This window comes from Lonchura striata, chromosome 7 (genome assembly GCF_046129695.1).
Source record: "Lonchura striata isolate bLonStr1 chromosome 7, bLonStr1.mat, whole genome shotgun sequence".
NCBI lineage: Eukaryota > Metazoa > Chordata > Aves > Passeriformes > Estrildidae > Lonchura > Lonchura striata.
In genome coordinates, this window is record NC_134609.1 from 13,569,720 (window position 1) to 13,587,990 (window position 18,271).

General features: G+C 51.6%; 1 protein-coding gene across 1 annotated transcript in view; it reads right to left on the reverse strand.

Moving 5' to 3' along the window:
- Positions 1-18,271, reverse strand: part of PSD (pleckstrin and Sec7 domain containing) — a 43,516-nt gene extending 25,245 nt beyond the window's left edge. The window contains exons 1-5 of the mRNA XM_031505240.2: positions 18,257-18,271; positions 8,120-9,011; positions 7,937-8,039; positions 6,818-7,286; positions 888-1,331 (exon numbers count right to left, since the gene is read on the reverse strand). Of these exons, the coding sequence (XP_031361100.2) occupies positions 888-1,331; positions 6,818-7,286; positions 7,937-8,039; positions 8,120-8,887 (1,784 nt within the window). The 5' untranslated portion in view covers positions 8,888-9,011; positions 18,257-18,271. The remainder of the gene's footprint in view (positions 1-887; positions 1,332-6,817; positions 7,287-7,936; positions 8,040-8,119; positions 9,012-18,256) is intronic.

Sequence of the window (18,271 nt, forward strand, 5' to 3'; positions counted from 1 at the left end):
AAGCACTGATCATGGCTGGATAGTGTCACCCTTCACTGCCAGACATGACCAGTTTTACTGCACAAATTCTGTTAGACCTCTGTGCTACCATGTCTCTGGCTTCAGTGTCCCAAAGGTAGGGAAGGCCTAACCCAGCTTCTCTCTGCCCTAAAAGGCCCTTGGACTGACCCAAGGGCCACAGAGCTAATGCAATATCCCACTCTCCTCTCTTGACTGCAGACACTGGAGAAGACACAGACCTTATATCTCTGCCTGACTACCCCAAGCTGAGCCTACAGAGATGGCACAGGCTGTGGCTGGAAGTGACATAGGTTTGTGGTGGAAAAGACCAAAGCCTGTAAAGTGCATGAGGGTTTCAGGATGCTCATCTCTGCTCTCCATCTTCCAACATAAACAAGGCTAGGTAGGTTCAGGAAGCCAGAACAACAGGCAGAAGACCACGGGGCTCCTGCCTTTAAGAAACAAGTGCAGATGGCAAGGAACAAAGTCCACAGTAGGAAAACCGTCAAATTTCTACTGGTAGTCAACTTCAGACTGGCCTCTCCCCATACCATCCCAGATACTGGACAGCCTTGCAATGAAAACCATCACAGGATGGAAGTTCTGGCATTCCCTGATTGCTTGGCTGAAGGAAACCTCACAGTCCTCCAGTACCTACAAAGCTGGCAAAGATGGAAAAGGAGTTGTGCTCCCATCAACACACCTACCACAATACCATGATGATCACTGGCCTGATCAGCCACTGCCTAGAAAATCTAACACATGCAGTCCTGACCCTTCCCCAGCAATACAAGTTAGGCTCTGGCTGCAAATCAGACCTCAGAGCATTAGATTCCACCTCAAGCCTTAGTGGCCCAGCTGGACAGCAAGCAATTTTGGTCACTCACCTTGTGTTGGAGGCCAAGGGAGTGCCAAAGCTGTCCTCTGAGTGGCAAGGGCTGTGCTGAGTACCCTTCCTTCGTTTCCTCTGTTCCTCCTCCCTCTCTGTCCAGGGGGCATCTGTAGCCGAACTGGTCCCAGAGTCTGGCTCTAAGTGAGCCAGAGGAGCAAAGTTCTCCTTGATCACCTTGGCGCTGTCTCGGATTTTTCCCTGTATTTCTGGGGTGAGGGTTGGGAGGTCAAAAGTGAAAAAGGTCCCATGGGTACGGGCTGGGGAAGAAAGGATGTCAATGGAATCCAGGCTGGTGTAAGATGTGCCTTTGGCTCGATGAGACTCCATGATGGTCTCAAAATGTTTGCTGAAAGAGTCCATGCCATCCTTGGAGAGGCTGTGCCCTAGAAGGAAGGGCACCGGAGACTTGAGCATACCTTGTGTGTCTCGGTGCATGATCCTAGAGAGAAAGAAAGTGAGAAGAACTGATCATTGAAGAGCAAGGGATCAAAACCCCAAAACAAAAGCCCACACACTGCTTCAGAAGGAAAATGAGAAGGGTAGAAATCTCCTCTGAACATCTGTAGACCACCAAGGAACTGCCTTGCCTGCCCAAGACACCACAGGAAGCAGGACTGGGCTGGATTCCCTCCAGACATATGCTTCTCCTTTAATGCACCACAGACTTTTGTTCCTTTAGTGGCTCATCCTCATAAGAAGCTTATGAGATGGCTACTGCTCCCAATCACTTGACTTGAGCCTAGATCCAATAAAGGGCTCAAGTACTAGAAGCAGGATGTGGTTCAGCTCCATTTCCAACCAAATCTGGAAGTGGCTGAATTTTTCATGAGCCTTCATGAACCTTCTATCACCAAGAAGGCTCCTCCTGAAGCTGCTCAGGACAGCATGACATCTTCCTCCATGAACACTGCCCTGTGGTCACTGAGTACTGTGCTCAGAGCATGACCAACACTCACCTGCAAGGTCTGCTGGCTGTTTTCACAAGGTGATGCTGAGTCCCAGGAGACATGTGTGACTGAGCTCCAGGTTTCCCCAGGCAGCACACAGGGAGCCTCACACCCATCTCTGGGCTTGGGGATCTGAGCTCACCCATGCTCTAGAGGTTATGATTGGTCCTAGCTCATCATCTTGTCAGGGATCAGCCCCACAGAAAGGCCCAGCCTGTCTCCAGTGCTGGTCTTGGTCCAGCCCAACACAGAAGTTTCTAAACCCTGAAGCCCTGAGTGTTTTGTCCTGTAAATGATGTGAAGTACAGCCTGCCCACCTACCTAAGCACAAGACAACATGGATGTTTCCAACCCAGGGAACATCAGTGCTTCAGCAGTACAAGCACAATCACAGCCCTAAAAGCCTACTTTACTCATAAGCTGCTATCATTTTATTAAAGCAGCAGAAAAGCACTTCTTATGCCACTCTCTCCTCTGATTAAAGGAGAGGAACTGCTCCAGCCTGTCATAACATTTGTTATGAACAAACAGCTTCCTACAGAGGGCTCAGAAGATGAGTTGCTATAACACACACCAAATTATTTTCATTCATTAGCCTTCACATGCCACTCAAAAATCTCACCCCAATTACTTCAGTAGGCCAAGAGCTGGCAGCTTGACTCCCCCAGAGTGCCAGCTGGTTTCAAGGGGAGTGCAGTGAAGCCAGGCACAGGTAAGAAAGGCAGGGTGCAGGCTGATCTCACTCATCCACCAGTGTTCCCCTGGCTGTGCAGCACCATGTGACACTCATGATTCCTGTACTGTAGAAGCCCCACAAGCAGCCACTTCTGAAGTAGCTTTTGGTGAGGACAAGGCAGAAGAGATCTCTTTATTATCTGCAGATGTGCTTTACAGATGCAAATGTGCATTCTCCATCTTTCCCACCCAGCCCCATGCTACTAAAGCAAGCTAATGCTGTTGATCATTTGGCACTTCGAATCCATGAGGAGGGTGAAAACTGTGCCAGGGAAGACAATACCAGCAGATTGGAAGGTATCTTGTTTCCAGGAAAGGTAGGTGGGCTCATTTTTGTGATCAAGTATATTGCCACCAAGCCACAGAAAAACCATGGCTGGGTTTGTCCACGCTATCCAAGTTCTGGAAACAATATCTTCACCCCAAAATATCAAGCACAAAGCCATTTCAGTTCAATGATGTAGCTGCAGCAGCATGGGAACAATATTGCCTGCTCAGACCCAGGTGTTCCATTAGACCCTGCTGCACTGCTCAGCTCCTCCACCCTCTGCCCTGGTCCCCCAAGAAGGGTCACTGCACTGAGACCAAGCCAGACAAACCCAGCTGAGAGGAGCAGAGGAGAGAAGGAGATGCAGAAGCTGTAATCAAGCATCTGTGCAAGTGTGACAGGCAGCAGGAAAGCAAATAGGTTTCCAGCTGTGAGCTGGTGCAGGAGAAGCAGTGATCCTTCCTTAGGAGAGGGCCCGGCAGACTTGGAAGGGAAGAGGATCCAGGAGCCAACAGCACCTCAGGCAAAGCTCTAGGTATTGGATCTGAGCAACTGGCTTTCTGATGTATGTCATGGCTGATGGAGGGGAAAGGGCTCTCTCCACTCTCCCTGCCTCCAGACACATGGTGCTGCAGAGACATGCCATCCTTGGCAGGGAGGAAGAAAAGGGGAAAATCTCTGGCCCTCAGTGGTTATATCTCTTTGCTAAATGCTCCTGTGACCCTCCAGACCCTGACTCAGCCATGCCCCACTCTTTCAGGCTCCTCCAGCCTGCACAGGCACATGGCTGTGTGAGGATCCCAGCTCAGTTCAAAGAAAGTGGGACTGTTCAGCACTGTCCAGCAGCCCCTAGCTTTATTCCTCTCTCAACACGATTCTTGTAGAGACCTGTCTCAGCAGCTCCTTGCAGTCCTCCCAGGCTCCTTTGCACTACTCCTTCAGCGTGGCAGCAGCCTGCTCTTAGGGCTCAGTGTCCTCACTCTGTCCCATGCTTAGGCACAGGTACTGACCACAGGCGCTGCAGTCTCCCCTGACTGTCCACACTCCCCTGCCACATCACACTGTCATGCTGTCCCCTTCTCACCCACAAGAGCTGTAGGCTCCTCCCCTGCTCATTGACAGGCCCCTGCCAGCATCACCCTGAGCATCCCCTCTGCAGCCCGAGCCCAGTGCTGCATCCAGGAGCATCACCCTGAGCTGTGGCTCTGTGGCCATTGTGGGCTCTTGGACAACACATCAGAGGCTTGATGCAGGTTAAGCACGTGTTTCAGCATTTGATGAAATTGAGACCATAACCAAAACTTGCCCTGTGGCTATTTTCTTGCCAACAAGCAGCAAACACAAAGGCTCTGGAAAGGCTTCCCAAACAGTGTATCTAAGGGCTTTTCCAGGCAAGGCTTGCAGGGAGAAAAGGCATCACTGCCTCCCATCAGCCCTCTGTGCTCTCAGGGGAGCAGAGCATTCTCTAGCAAAGCCTCTTCTCTCTTATCAGCCCAAGGCACCCATGCTGAGGGCCAAACCAGGCTCTTCCTATAGCTTAGCCAGCATGTCTGCTGATGCTCAGGGAGGAAGGGAATTGAGCCTGCTCTCACTGACAGGTCTCAGCTCTCTTGGATTAATAGAAACAAAGACAGTAGGCTTAGACTAGTCATTAGAGTCAGTAGACATAACTCTGAATATATTCAGGAAGCAGATTTGCTGGAAGAAGACAACCTTTCTTTCATCACTTTTCATGTCTTGTTTGATTTGTTTTTTTTTTTTTTTTTTTTTTTTTTTTTTTTTTTTTTTTTTTGCTATTAGTATGCTTTCTTATTTTGTGAGGGTAAATTTCAAAAGATTCTGAACTTTGGCCAGAATATGAAGCACAAAAAAGTAGTACCAAGCCAAAGGCCCCCTTGCAGAAGGTGCTAAACCCTTACAGCTAGATTTTCAAAGGGATGTACATGTCTAAAAGCTGAAAATCAGCATCAAAAAGCACTTCAATAGTTTTGTAGGGCTGGTCCTTCCCAGCAACCAGGACAAGTGTGAGGTTCAGCAGCTCCTGCAGTAGCAGAATGGTGCCAGGTCCTTCATCCCCCTAAATTCACCCCTCCTGTGAGCAGGCAAGCAGAAAGCTTGAAGAAGAAAACAACAATACTGGTGACTGGTAAACAGGGATAAGGACTGCAGCTGCAGAGCTCAAAACAGTGTGTAAGCAAAAACCCAGGGCTGTGATGCAGAGACTGAACAAGCTTGTAATTTGAGCTTCGTGATTTTCAAGGCACTGTCTACAGGGTCTCCACTTACCAGGGGAATATTCAGGGGGCTGTAGGGGAAAAAAATACAACAAAGCTGTGCCAAATGAACATGACACCCCCATACATACACTGGTAATTATACTGGGAGCACCATCTTTTAGGATCAACAGTGATTCTTTAAGGACACATCCAAGCTTTCAGCACTGGCTGGGGAGCTACAGTAGGGTGTCTCAGAGGACAAAAAACAAGTCTAGGCTTACAGCTCATAAAACTCACAGTGGCCTCAAAGATACTTGGAAACAAAATAACACTGCAAAAAAATTTACAGCAAATTGAAGAACTTGGAATAACTTTACACCTCACTCAAACATCCATTTGGAAAAAAAAACCATATTACAAATGGCTTATTTTCAGCTTTTCTCTAGAGCCCAAATTTTTGAGGACAGGGTCACTGGCATGTATTTGTCCCCTCCAATAGAGATGTAAGGGCTGGACAAACTGACAGGAGTTCAGCTCCCCTTGAGATGCACACCTTCCCTCTTTGTTAACTCAGCACTTTCATTCTTTTCCTCCCAGTGCAGGGGCACTTCTGTATTAATGTATTATTAATGTATGTATTATATTATTTTTAATTTCTGCTGACATCAAAACCTCCCTTTTCCTTCCCTTCCACTTAAATGCTCCCCACTTACCTTCTGCACAGCTAGGTGAGTTCATGCTGCCATGTGGCATTCCAGGCATCATCCTAGTTTTGCAGTGCCCAGATGAGACCTGTTCCTACTCTATCTATCATCTGCTGATGATGCTGAACCTCCTCACCTCACTCAATTGACTCGCCTGACGCACTTGACAATACACATGTCAGAACATTCCTGCACAGGGCCTTTGCCCTCCAGCTGGCTGTCTCACACAGTGCCCAGGATCTGATGATGCCCATCACTTCTCATGGTCAAACTACCACTCCAGCAGAAACTCCATGGGCAGAGTTTCATGCCACCAAGCCAAAATGCCATCTCCCATATGTGCTAATTGCTAGTGTCTGGCATGGGGCAGACAGCAGCTGGGAGCACACTTACTGCCCATGGGTAGGCAACTGAATGATAATCTTCATGCCACCCACTCCATCAGCCTCCCAGCACAGGGTGCTTTGCCACACATGAAAAATGACACAGAAGGCAACAAAATGCTTTTTGATCCCAACGTATCCCCTATGCTTTCCTGAAAATGGCAAATACCTAATGAGGCTGAGCAAATGGAACTGCTCCCACTGCTGAAGCACAGTCATCTGTGGGGAGAAGGACAGCCCAGCAGCACCTGGCAGCCCAGAATAGCTCCAGGACACGACCTGTGCTCTGGTGTCCTGACACTGTCACCCCAACAGCTGGCAGCACCGTGGCAGGATGTAATTGGCCTGGCAGGACTCATGCTGGGAACTTCAACTCAGCTGGGCAACCTGAGCTGCAGGGCTCACCCCAGGTGAGTGAGGCCCATGGCACAGCACCCAGAGCTGGATCCCTGTGCTGGCTTACTCTTTCCATAGGGCAGTGAGAGCCCCTTCCCAGTCCTGCCCCCAGCCCCAGCACCAATCCATCTGATGTGATCCAGGAACCATCTCACCTTCACACACAGCTTGCTACTGGGATTTTTGGCTCAGACACTTCAGCAGAGCTTGTTTTGCCATGGAGGATACAATAACAAGGGTGACAGGAGCTTTTTGCCTTTGCACACAGAGCCTCACCTTTCCCTATTTTCCTTCCTCATCGCCTCAAACACCTCATCATCCTCGTCCACATCCCTGTTCTGCAGCCCATCCTTGGAGCAGCTGGTAGCTGGGGCAGGTGGCTCCTCTGGTGTGCTGTTCCTCCTGCCTGGCGTGCCCACAAAACTTGGGTTGCTCTCACTGTCCTTCTGGCTCTCAATTGCTGAATCCACCTCCTCCTTCTCGGCCAGGATATCATCGATGTTGGTTTCACGATAGCACCTCAGTGGCACAGTGTCCAGGTCTGTTTCAGAGTACTTCACTGTCCTCCTTATAATCCCAGTTTCACAGGAGCCTGGCTTCTGGCTGCTCAAAGGAGACACTTCTATCTCCACCTCCACATGGCTCAGGCTGTGCTCAGGTACCAGCCCTGGTGACTTGGCTGGCAGAGGGGAGACAGACTTCTGGGGGAGTTCAGCCAGGGGAGCGGAGTCAGGGGCAGAGGAGCCTGCAAGGAAGGCCCAAGCATTCAGAGCTATGGGGAGCTGCAATGGGGAGCTCTGAGGACAGCATCACACGTGCACACACGCACATGCACACACACACACACACACACACATACCCCCACCCCCCTGCCCAAGAGTGTGGTCACATGTCATGGAATCATTAAGCTTGGAAAAGACCTCCAAGATTGTCAAATCCAACCTTTGACCAAACACCACCATGTCAACAAAACCATAGCACTAAGTGCCATTCCAGTTGTTTCTTGAACGCCTCCAGGAACAGTGACTCTACCGTGTTAAGGGACACGGGGCAACAGTGAAGAGGTGGCAGAAAGAGTACAAGAGGCAGATACAGGCTGTCAGTGCTAGTGCATCTCTAGCCAGCCCTGAGACCCCATCTAAACCCAAAAGCTCTTCTGCAGAGGCAGCCAGGGGCTCTTTGTCATTTCTTTTGCATAGTCACAGGAGACTTTGCAGGGAGGTTGTGATCTGACCCCAGAAGGACATAAGCTGACTGGTCTTGGGGGGATCTCAGCTCTTTGTTGGGCACTGAGAAGACCAAGGGATGGGCAGCCCCAGTGTGACTCCTGCCAACAATCCAGACTTAAAAGGAGGGGTAGGCCAACCAGATGGCATCCACCTGGCAACTTCTTACCTGTCTTTGGGGTTTCTGAGGAGCCATAGAAGAATTCCCACTTGGCCTTGGCGATGCGCTGGGCATGGGCAGAGCTCTGCCGGGGATACAGCCCGGTGCTGCCCTGCAGACAGGAGAGCAATGAGTGGACAATGTATCCCCAGGGCGGAGCCCATGCCCAGTGTAGGACACCTTGGTACCTACCTGATATCGGGGCTCTGGCTTCAGGGGACTCCTGGCGAGGCTGGGGAACTCCTCTGGCAGCCCATTGGTTAGGGATCGGCAGAGGCAGCTGGTGTCAAGGGCACAGAACTCCTTCCCACAGGGACGTGTTTCCCCTGGAGTCCTGCCCCCAGCCAGAAGTGGGTCAGACGCGGAGGCCTCCAGCTTCAGCGTCTGCAGGAGCCTCTCCTGGGGCAGGGGCTGGGGTTGGAGGGATCCCACGTCCCCACCGAGCTCCAGACTGCGGCTGAGGCTGTGGGGGCCATTCTCCCAGTGGAGATGGGGGGCTGTCGGGCAGCCCAGTGTCCGCACACTGGCCTTCTCAATGAAGCGGAAGGTGACCACGGAGCTGTGTCCCTCTGGGGCCGGCGGACTGCGGCTGCCCAGAGAGGCGATGGCTGGGCTGGGCCGGCCCCACCGTGGGGTGCAGGGGGCGGTCAGTCGCCCCGTGCCTGGGCAGCCGCCGCTGCCAAAGGGCGCTGCCTCGGCCGGCCCGCGGGCCAGGGAGCCCGTGCTGTTGTAGAGGCCGAGGGGGCAGCGGCGGGCATCGGGTGCCAGGCCCTTGCGCAGCAGGTGGAGGCGGCCGGCGTTGAGGTTGGGGGTGAGGCAGGCTGGGGGGCTGCACCGCCCGGCCTCGGGGCTTCCCCCCGCCAGCCAGGGCCTCCGGTTCACCCTGTGGGCAAAGGGCGGGGGAGAGGCAGTGCAGCACTCCTCGGGGTGGAAGCGGACAGGTGCCCCTGCTTGGGCCATCCTGCCAGAACAGGGCACAGAGGTGTCAAGTCCGGAGCCCAGCAGGGTGGCACAGGCACAGCAAGGCAGGTTCCCAGCACCCCTGAGATGTCTGAGACAAGAGGCGATGCATCCTCAGGCAGCTCTGAAACAAGGCAAGGAGCTGGTTAGGGAAGGGAGGGAATGGAAAAGAGTCTGGGGCCATGGGGAGGACAGGCCATACGCGCCCTGCTCTCATGGCAGAAGACAGATATGTGCCAGCCCCCAGCAAATCCTCTCCTGCTGCAAGAAGCAGGCAAGGTTCATCAAGGGTATCACACCAGCACCACTGCAGAGATGCTGGCAGCCCTTTGCTTGGCCGCCAGGCACACGGAATGTTTGCTTTCTCCCCAGGGTGCCAGGATGCTCAGGCACTTTCCCCATAGTTCAGCACCCTACACATTGTGAGAGAACGCACTATAAAATGGATTCCATTCATTCTGCTCTAGGCTGAATATATTTACTACTCACAGCCTACAGCCTACTAAAGTAAGGGGGGGAGAAATTATCTACTGTATCCCTGAGACATTCTCCAATTATACTTGCTCAATATAATAATATGAGCAGCAAGGGCAAGGAGCCTCTGTCTTTGGAGGTCAGCCCGGGTTTAAACTGTGTCACACCAACACATGTCACAGCAACTACTGATGGCACAGACAGAGCTGTCAACACCAGTAGATTCAAAAAGCAGTGGTAGCAGACAATCCCAGCCTGGGGGAACACAGCAAGCCTGCCCTGCACACAGCTCACTCGCCTGCCTGTCTCTGCCCAGAGACCGTATACCCGGAGATGAGACCAGGCACTGCACAGCAGCAGGTGGGTGACTGCAGGGAAAGGCAGGACCCAAAGCCCCCATCAACCTCACTGGCAGGGCTGCTGACATTTTTCTTTCTCCCAGTGGAACTAAAACTTGTACTTATCCTTCCCTGAATTTCTTCGAATTCCTAATGTGCAGAGAAGACTCTGTCTTGGCTGATTGTGCCTTCTGACAGATGCCAAGATACTGAGTCCCTCACTTTCATAATTTGAAAGTGAGAAACCATATGCCAGCTGCAAACAGGAAAGTATGATTTTCTTCTCCCTGTTTCTGAGTGCAAACCAGACAGGATTAAATTCCTAAAGGACATGGGGCTGAATTTTCAAGTGTTTAGGCTCCAGAGATGCACAGACAAAACTATTAATGAAATAACCCAAACCACATCTGCGGGGTAGGCACCCATGTATCTGCACTATCACACTGATGAAAAAATCTGTCTTGCTGAGCAACAGCAATCTCCAATTCACTCACTGCAAATTTTATTCTCCTGATTAATTTATTATGTACTATTTTTACAACATTTTTTCTCCTGTTATGGTTGTGTTCACATTCAAGGTTGCTGAAGTTAACTGCTAAATAATGAAGATGCGGGGTTTATATATTGCAAATGAAATTCTACTTTTTATCTCAATGCAGACTAAGACATATGCCAAGGAAAAAACTTATCTCTAGAAATAGTTTGTTTTCTCTGTAGCATAACAAATCTACAAAAAACAGCCTATCCCAAAACATGTGAGTTACTACTAGAATAAATGGGATAAGCAGAATGTCCTCCTGGTTATTAAAGCACAATTATCAAATTTAGAATAAAGGTCATGCCTGCCTTTGACCCACCAAAGCTGGATGGCTACACCATGCAGTGGAGTGAGGTTTTCTTTAATAATGAAAGGTAGAAAACACAAATGCAACTGAGATGAAAAACCAGTGATGGAATGAATGAGCTACAGCTTCCTGCTTGCTGATTTCAATTGTGAATAAAAAGGATGCTCCTTAAATCACTGTGATGAATGGGTTGGGCTGTAAAGCACTGGTGGGCTGGAGAAAACCTTGCTGCTCCCACTTCTTAATGGCAGGAGAAGTTTTGCAAAGAAAATCTCACAGGGTGTCTGCCTGGGCAACCCTGGGCATGCATTCAAAGATAAAAACTCAGGAGCTGCAGTGTGATAGCCAGGGGCTGCACATCTTTGGGGGATTAAATTTATTCAAGAAAACATCTCACAAGAACCTTATTCCTCCTGGCTGTCCCTTCTTAAGGGCCAAACAAATGTCCAGGGATGCTTCCTGAGCATTGCTTTGAGCCATACCAGTGCAACAGGGGATGGCTGCTCCCCATGCAAGCGCTTGCCTGGCGGAATGGGGTGATGCGGAGCGAAGACAGCAGGCAGCAGGAACTGCTTACGCTGCGGGGGAAGCACACACCCACGCCACGGGAGTGTGGGGACAAGGCGTAGGAACTGGGGGAGGATGACAAGAGATTGGGGGAAGAATGGCACAGAGATGGGAGAGAGGCAAGAGGCGCAGGGCTGGGGGTTAAATTCACACGATGGGCAGTATTTGTGCGCTGGACATGGAACCCATGGCAGGGAATGGGGGAAACCAGGCTGTGGCTGCCGGGCTACCTGAGGGGGCTAGGGGCCCTGGGAGATGACTCTGCTCTCCGGAGGGACAGAGCATTTGAGGGGATGAAGTGGTGACCCAAGCGGGATGTCTGGAGGCCCTGAGGCTGTGGGGCAAACAGGTGACCTCTTTCAGCTCTGGTGTCTAGGCAGGGGACGTGTCCCCACCTTGGAGCTGAGGCTGAACATGCTCTTCACCCACCGGCCCCTCCTGCCCGGCTTCCCTCACCCGGCACCTCCCGTTCGGCGGGATCAGCCCTGAGTGGATGTGACATCCATCCGGATGAGGAGGGAGCACCCCCGGCCAGGGGGGCTGGCGGAGCTGCCCGCCGCGATCTCCCTGCCTGGGCATCGGCCCCGCGCCCTTCCCGCCGCACCGGCACACCGGGGCCGGAGCGGGTCTCGGCCCCGCCGGGGCCACCGCAGCCCCGTGCCGCCGCCCGCCGGTCACCGCCGCCAGGAGGGCGCAGAGACGCCCCGGTCCCTGCAACAACTGCCGCAACTTTCCCCGCTCCCCCGGCGCCCCGTTTCGGCCTCCGGTCCCCGCTGCGCCCCGCCCCGCCCCGCTCCGCACCCCGCATCTCACCGGCAGTGCCGCCGCCGCCACCGCATCCTCCGCGCCGCTCCTCCGCGCTGCTGCCGGCACGGCGCGGCCCGGCCCGCCCCGTTGGGCGTGCCGCGGTACGGTACGGTACGGTACGGTACGGTACGGTACGGTACGGTACAGCTCGGTACGAGACGGTGCAGCACGGTGCCACCGGCCGCAACCCGCCGCTCCCTGCCGCGCTAATCCCGGGCCGAGCCTGTCATTCCGCCCCGCTGACAGCCACGGCAGCCAATGCCAAACCCCGCCGGGCGCCGCGCCCCGCCCCACTCGGCGGCACCGGCACACGAGGAGCGGCCGAATTCACACCGGGGTGCCTGTCCCCATGGGTGGGCAGGCCGGCGGGTCCCCCACCCGTGTAGCATCCTCCACATGCTCAGGTCCCGCTGTGCACACCCCCTGTGCCAGTGCGAGCCGGGTCTCCTGCACTGGCAGCGCGACCCCGGATGCCGGTGTGCCTGTTCCAATGCCGCACCACTCATGTCCCCGTGTCCTGGTGTCCATTTCTCCGTCCAGCAGCGTGCACATCAATATGAACGGCCAGCCCCTGCTCAGCTGCATGCAAGTTACTGTGTGACCACTGGCACGTGTCGATGCGTGAACATGCACGTTCTGTGGTTTGTGCCCTACGCCAAAGCGTACAGGCTCCCCTGTGCTCCACCATTGCTTAACAACCACGAGGATGAGAAGACAAAAACTGCTATGCAGTCCAGGCTACCAACCAACATCAGCAAGTCCTTGATGTAGAGGACAGGTTCTGTGCCAGGGACTTAACTCTCCAAAGGTCATCACCCAAAGCACACTACAGCCAGGGGTGCCAAGGTGTCTCAGACCACCAGGAACTTGGTATCACGGTGTCACTAGCACCCCAAGGATGGTAAATGCCACATGAATCTCAGGAAACAGTTTCTATTCTTGGTACAAGGGGGAAAAATCGCCTACCCTTGGTCTCCTGCCTTGGCATGGGGACTCCACTGGCACCAGTGGCATGTGTGAGCTCATATGGGACAGCTGGGTACCAAGGTGAGGGGTGCTATGGCAAGGCTTCAGGACGCTATGCTGCCAGCGCACTGGGTCTGTGTGTGGCAGCCATTTGGACTGGCAGCCAGCACTTTGTGCCCACACAGGTTGCCAGATCGATTTGCTATTAAACAGCATTTTATTACCCAGCCCAGCAATCATTATTAAATGTGTGTGAGACAAGAAGCCCAGGGGAGCTAGGGCTTCATGTGCACATCATATCTGCAAGAGAATTTGGAAAGACCTGCCTCTCCTTGCTGCTGTCCATGCCTGCAGCAAGCCCAATTCCAAGCTCACCTACCCCCTCAGTCACCCAGAAAGTGTGTCTCCTTCTGCCCTCCCAGGCATAGAGAAAAAGCATCAGGCAGGGCAGGCTTTCCTCATATTTAATGCATCAAAATGCTGCCATTTTCTCCTTCCTTCTCCAGGCTCCTGCCTGTGAGGGGCCTCTCTCCCCCACACTGAGGACTGTGGGATTCAGCTGCCTTAGACACAACAGGCTTTTCTGGCAGACTCCAAGAAGCTCGGCTAATTAGGGGCCTCACTGCTAAAGGATCAACGACCTGATTCCTTCAGCAGCTTCTTGATGGCAGAAGGGCGGGGAGGGGGAAGGCTTTTCTCTAAGCCACAGCCAGAGTGACAAATTTAACCAAGTGGAAGAGCTCAGAGCTTTCCCAGTGTGTCCATACCAGGACAAGGCATGTCTGTGCCTTCCCAGCACCTGCAGGCAGCCCTGGTGAAAGCTGCAGAAGGTAAGAGATTTCTTTTCCTGACACCCGGGCTGGAGATCCAGATCATTCACAGAAAACATTTCTGTCCAGAACATGTGTTTTCCCGTTGTAGCAGTAGCTGTTCCTCTCCCCACAGTGTCTTGCTCCATATCCCACTCACCTTCCTACAGCCCTAAAACTCATGAAAGATGTGTCCACATACATGGGTCTGGCCAACATTGACATAAGCCTCACTCAGATCAGGATTTTTCAGGATTTAGCCCTGCGTCTCCTGATCCCTCCTGCTGTGAATTCCTCCCTAGCTGATGCGAGACATGAAGGAGAAGAAAACCCCTCTGGCAGATGACAGAAGAGGACAAGGTGTCTCCCACAGTTCAGCTTCCAGCCCAATCCAGTGGGCTTAGCTAGAGAGATAGGAGTGCCATGCACTGAGAACCCTCTTTACTATCATTTGAGTACTTCAGGACCTCCAGTCCTTGCCTGCAGGTACCACATCCTTCCTGTATTAGAGTCCACTCAACTCCATGTTATCTTTTTCAGCCTCCCAGGTCATGAAAAAGGGAGCTTCTAGAAGATTTCTAACTATTGCCAGCACTGTCCTTGGTCATCTTCATAAGTCTGCAATACACTTCTCCCTCCCAAAGGCAGAAGGGTCTCAGTATCATCAGGGCAGCACAACCATGAACTTCCAGCTTGGAAGAGATCAACTTGACATGTCATAGTGTCCAAAAACCTGTACAGATCTAGATGAAATTTGGGTGAAGAGGGGTTAGACAAGAGCTCTTTCCCCCAGCTGGCTCCAGGAGATAATCACACTCAGCTTGCCCTAAGGCACATGGATCAGTCTCTACAAAGGTGCTGCAGCTGCAGCTCCACTTGGGGTAAACACTGTAGTGCACCCCAGGGCTGCTTCTCTGAGATCAGTGTGGGTTGTCAGAGCCATTTCCTCACTGGTGTGCTTTGTGCTAAATGCATTGCAAAGGGTGCAAGGGCATATTCTGCCTCACTGCTGCCAGAATCAGTGGGGCTCAGGGCACAGCACAGGCCTGCAAGGGGGGACCGTCACTCTATTGGCATATGGGCTCTTCTCAACCCAACTGACTGGAAGCATCATGGAAATAGCAACTCCAGACACACAAGCAATGAGCCCCAGTGAAAGCAAGGGAAGCTGCACTCCCCTCACCTCTGCAATGAGGGCTCCAGGGTAACCAGGTAGATTGCATATGTTCCCTCAGGGCCTAGGCATAACTACATGGCTCTAATTAATACCCTTTTACCTCCAGTGCCAACACCCAACCACATCCTAGTCATATATTACAGAAGCCATTGCAGCACAAGCCAAGTCTTTAGTGGGCTGATGCACTTATCTGTTATTGCACTAGACTTGTGGTTAAAGATAAATGCTGAAGATATCATCCCCTGGATAGTCCTATACAAATGCTCTTCTGTGGCTTAGTCAGAGCAAAAAGTGCTGGAGATCCTTCCTGAAGCCTCTCCCACCCAGACCTGGAACAGGGCAGAGAAAACCTGCACTGTCCTGTGCCTCTTGCACCTCCTCTGCATGGGACACTCTGTGGGATTGTGGCAGGATTTTTCAGGGTGAAAGGCATTCTAGAAGAGGATACAGACTGCAAAATGTCTTACCAGAGAGAAGAGCCCATGCGGACTCTACATGAGGGACAGCTGCTGCCTGCCCCTCTGCCAGTGCCCTGCCCAGTGTCCCAGCTCCCTGACTTGTGCTGCTCCCTCTTGCAGGAGGAACAGGGGCTTGGAAGAGTGGAGTTGTAGAGAGGTGGTAGCAAACACTGTGGCTGGGCCTCAGAATGAGCTGTAACAAAATATTTCTGTAATGCCCCAGGCACAGCTGCTGTTACAGAAATCCTCTCTGTCCCAGCCCAGGCAGCACCCGCACAGGGAGCAGGCTTCCTCCTGCACCAGCATTGCTCTGTCAAGATGAAGGCAGAAATGACAGCATGATAAAACCTGTCCTGGGGACGTGGGAGGTGGGGCCTCAGCACAGCTTGAGCCATAAATAATCTCCCTACACAGCAGTTAGGGGAACAATTGTGTGGGAGTATCTCTTGGTAAAAAGATGCTCAGGAAAAGATGGTCTTGAAGGAAAGCAAGGGATTTCTGAGTGGTGGGGTGGGCTCTCCAGTGAAGACAGAGCTTCCTGGGTGCCAGCAGGTCATTCACCAGACCTACCTCACCATGGTGAGTCTCTGCACCAAAGAGACAAATTTAGTCTGAAACAACTCAAATCACCCATACTCTGGTGTAGCCTCCCAGGACAGGCTTGTGCTGCAGCACAGACCTTCAGACTGCTCTCCAGCTAATCTATGCAGCAATATGATGTGATCCCTTACCCATACCTTCAGACTCAAGATTCACATGGGGAAAGGTGAAAGGGTGTAAAGGGAAGTGAGAGCGACGAATACAGAGTATTTTATGCAGCACACAGCCGCAGCACACAGTCTGACCCAGCACAGGATGAACACAGACACATCCAGAATTGTGTAAAAGGCCTTGAAGGTCAGTTATAGAGGAGTAATTACAAATATAGCCAGAAAACTGAGCAAAATGGCTGTCGTGGAAATGTGTAGAGATAAATTCAAAGGGCACACTGAAAGCTTGAATGCAGGGGATTCGTGAGTGGGATGCTGCAGAACAACCCTGTATTTCTGTTTTGCTGGGAGCTTCCCATGCATAATCCTCTTTCAACCTTGACTTGCAGAACTTGGTCTTGCTTTACATCTGTTTATTTATTTTTTTTTAGCCCTGACTGTATAGTCAAATTATTTTCTGAATAAGAAGTAGGAAGGTGGCATGTACAGAGAAGAGTTGAACAGAAGTCACCATGTGTTCTTGTTTCAGCAGCTTAGAAATGGAGTCTGGTTACACTGTGCAATCTCAGCACTGACTGACAGCAGAGCTTACCCTATGAGCTCAATACCTTCTCCCATGCAACCAAGAAGACCAGCTGTGCTCCAGTCCAACCCTGAGAGTGATGGAGGCTGTCAGACTTATCCTGCAGCCAGAGAAAAGATGGAGCCAGATCCTTTGAAAGAACCTGATGAGAGTCCAAGAAAAAAAAAGAGTTGAGAGGCTTTACTGAACTTCTGTGGTATTGCATTCACGTAGCTCTCACATCTAAGAGGAGTGAATACTGCAGAGTTACTGGTGTCCTTGACAAAATCTTGACAAGTTTCTTCTCCCACTGGAGACTAGTAGAAAACTGTAAAGAAAATGGCCCCAAAGTCTTTGCAAGGCTAAAGGTGTTTAGCCAGCACAGTGCCAAGCCTTTATACGAGGTGACAGGTCTATCCTAGAACATGGGGATAATATTGGCTTGGCATCATATTGATCTCCTAAAAATAAGTTGTACTCTTGGACAGCACTAGCTTCTGGAAACCCCAGCAGGCTTGCAGAAACCCAGCCAATCTCTGAATACACCTCTGACATGGAAATATTTCAATTGGAATGGATTGGAATTTTCAATGTAAGGGAAAAGTCAAAAGGCATAAGTGGGGAAGACTTGCCCATTATAGCTAGAAAATCAGGAGCATCTCTGAAAAAAAAAAACCAAAAAAAAAAAAAACAAACAAAAAAAAGAGACAAAACCTTGGGTTCCTGGCTTGAGACCAGCTCTTCTAACCACAAAACTTCCCCTCCTTCAGGGCTCAGCTTCCTAAATCTCATCTCCACTTCCTAAAGGGTGAGGTGATGACCAAACTGCTTCTCTAGACTCTTCAGAAGTATAGCTGAGCATCAGCACTGCCTTGCAACAGTAGAGCTGGCTGAAGTCTCTGTTCACTTCAGGGGATGTTCACTCAACTGAAGTCTCTGTTCACTTCAGAGGATGTTCATGAGGTTGAAGATGCCATGCCCTGGCTCTGTGAGCTGCCAGCACCATATGTTTCCAAGGAATGTAGCAGAAAGCTGCGGCAGCAGCAATTGTTGTGAGCTAATCTGCTTCCTCCCTCTGGTGCTCAGCTTGGTCGCTCATTACTATGGATCAGCTCATGGGCTGAGGCAGTAGCTCTGCTTTCTCCCACAGGACATCAGTGGCCACGGGGATAACAGGAGTGCCAGGGAACTGAACAGCGTCCCCTGCGTGTTGAAGGTACCTGTGCAATACACTCCCTCAGATGTCTTGCAAGAACTGCAGGTGTCATAGCCCAGCATTCACCAAGTCCACACAGAAAGCTATTTTGGCAGACCTGGTTGAGGTATTATGAATCAACTAAAAAAGGACATCCAACTGAAGCTTAAAAAGTAGACCTATAGACACCTCTCAAGAGAAATGCAGACCCCACTTTGGCAGAATATATTCCAAAAGAAAGGCAGAAGTTTGCTGCAAATTTTGATTGAGCAGAGCAGAACAAAGTTGAGCTCAGTCTTCAAGCTGGTCTGCTTTGGGCTGTCCCTTCCCTGCACAGCTACAGTGGATAACACCCCCCAAGCCCTGTACTGCAGTGCTGTACAGCTGTTTCACAACTGCTCTGCATATAGGAAAACTCGATAGGCATGAGCACAAAACCAGGGCTGGTTTGGGATCCTTACCATTGGTGTAGACCT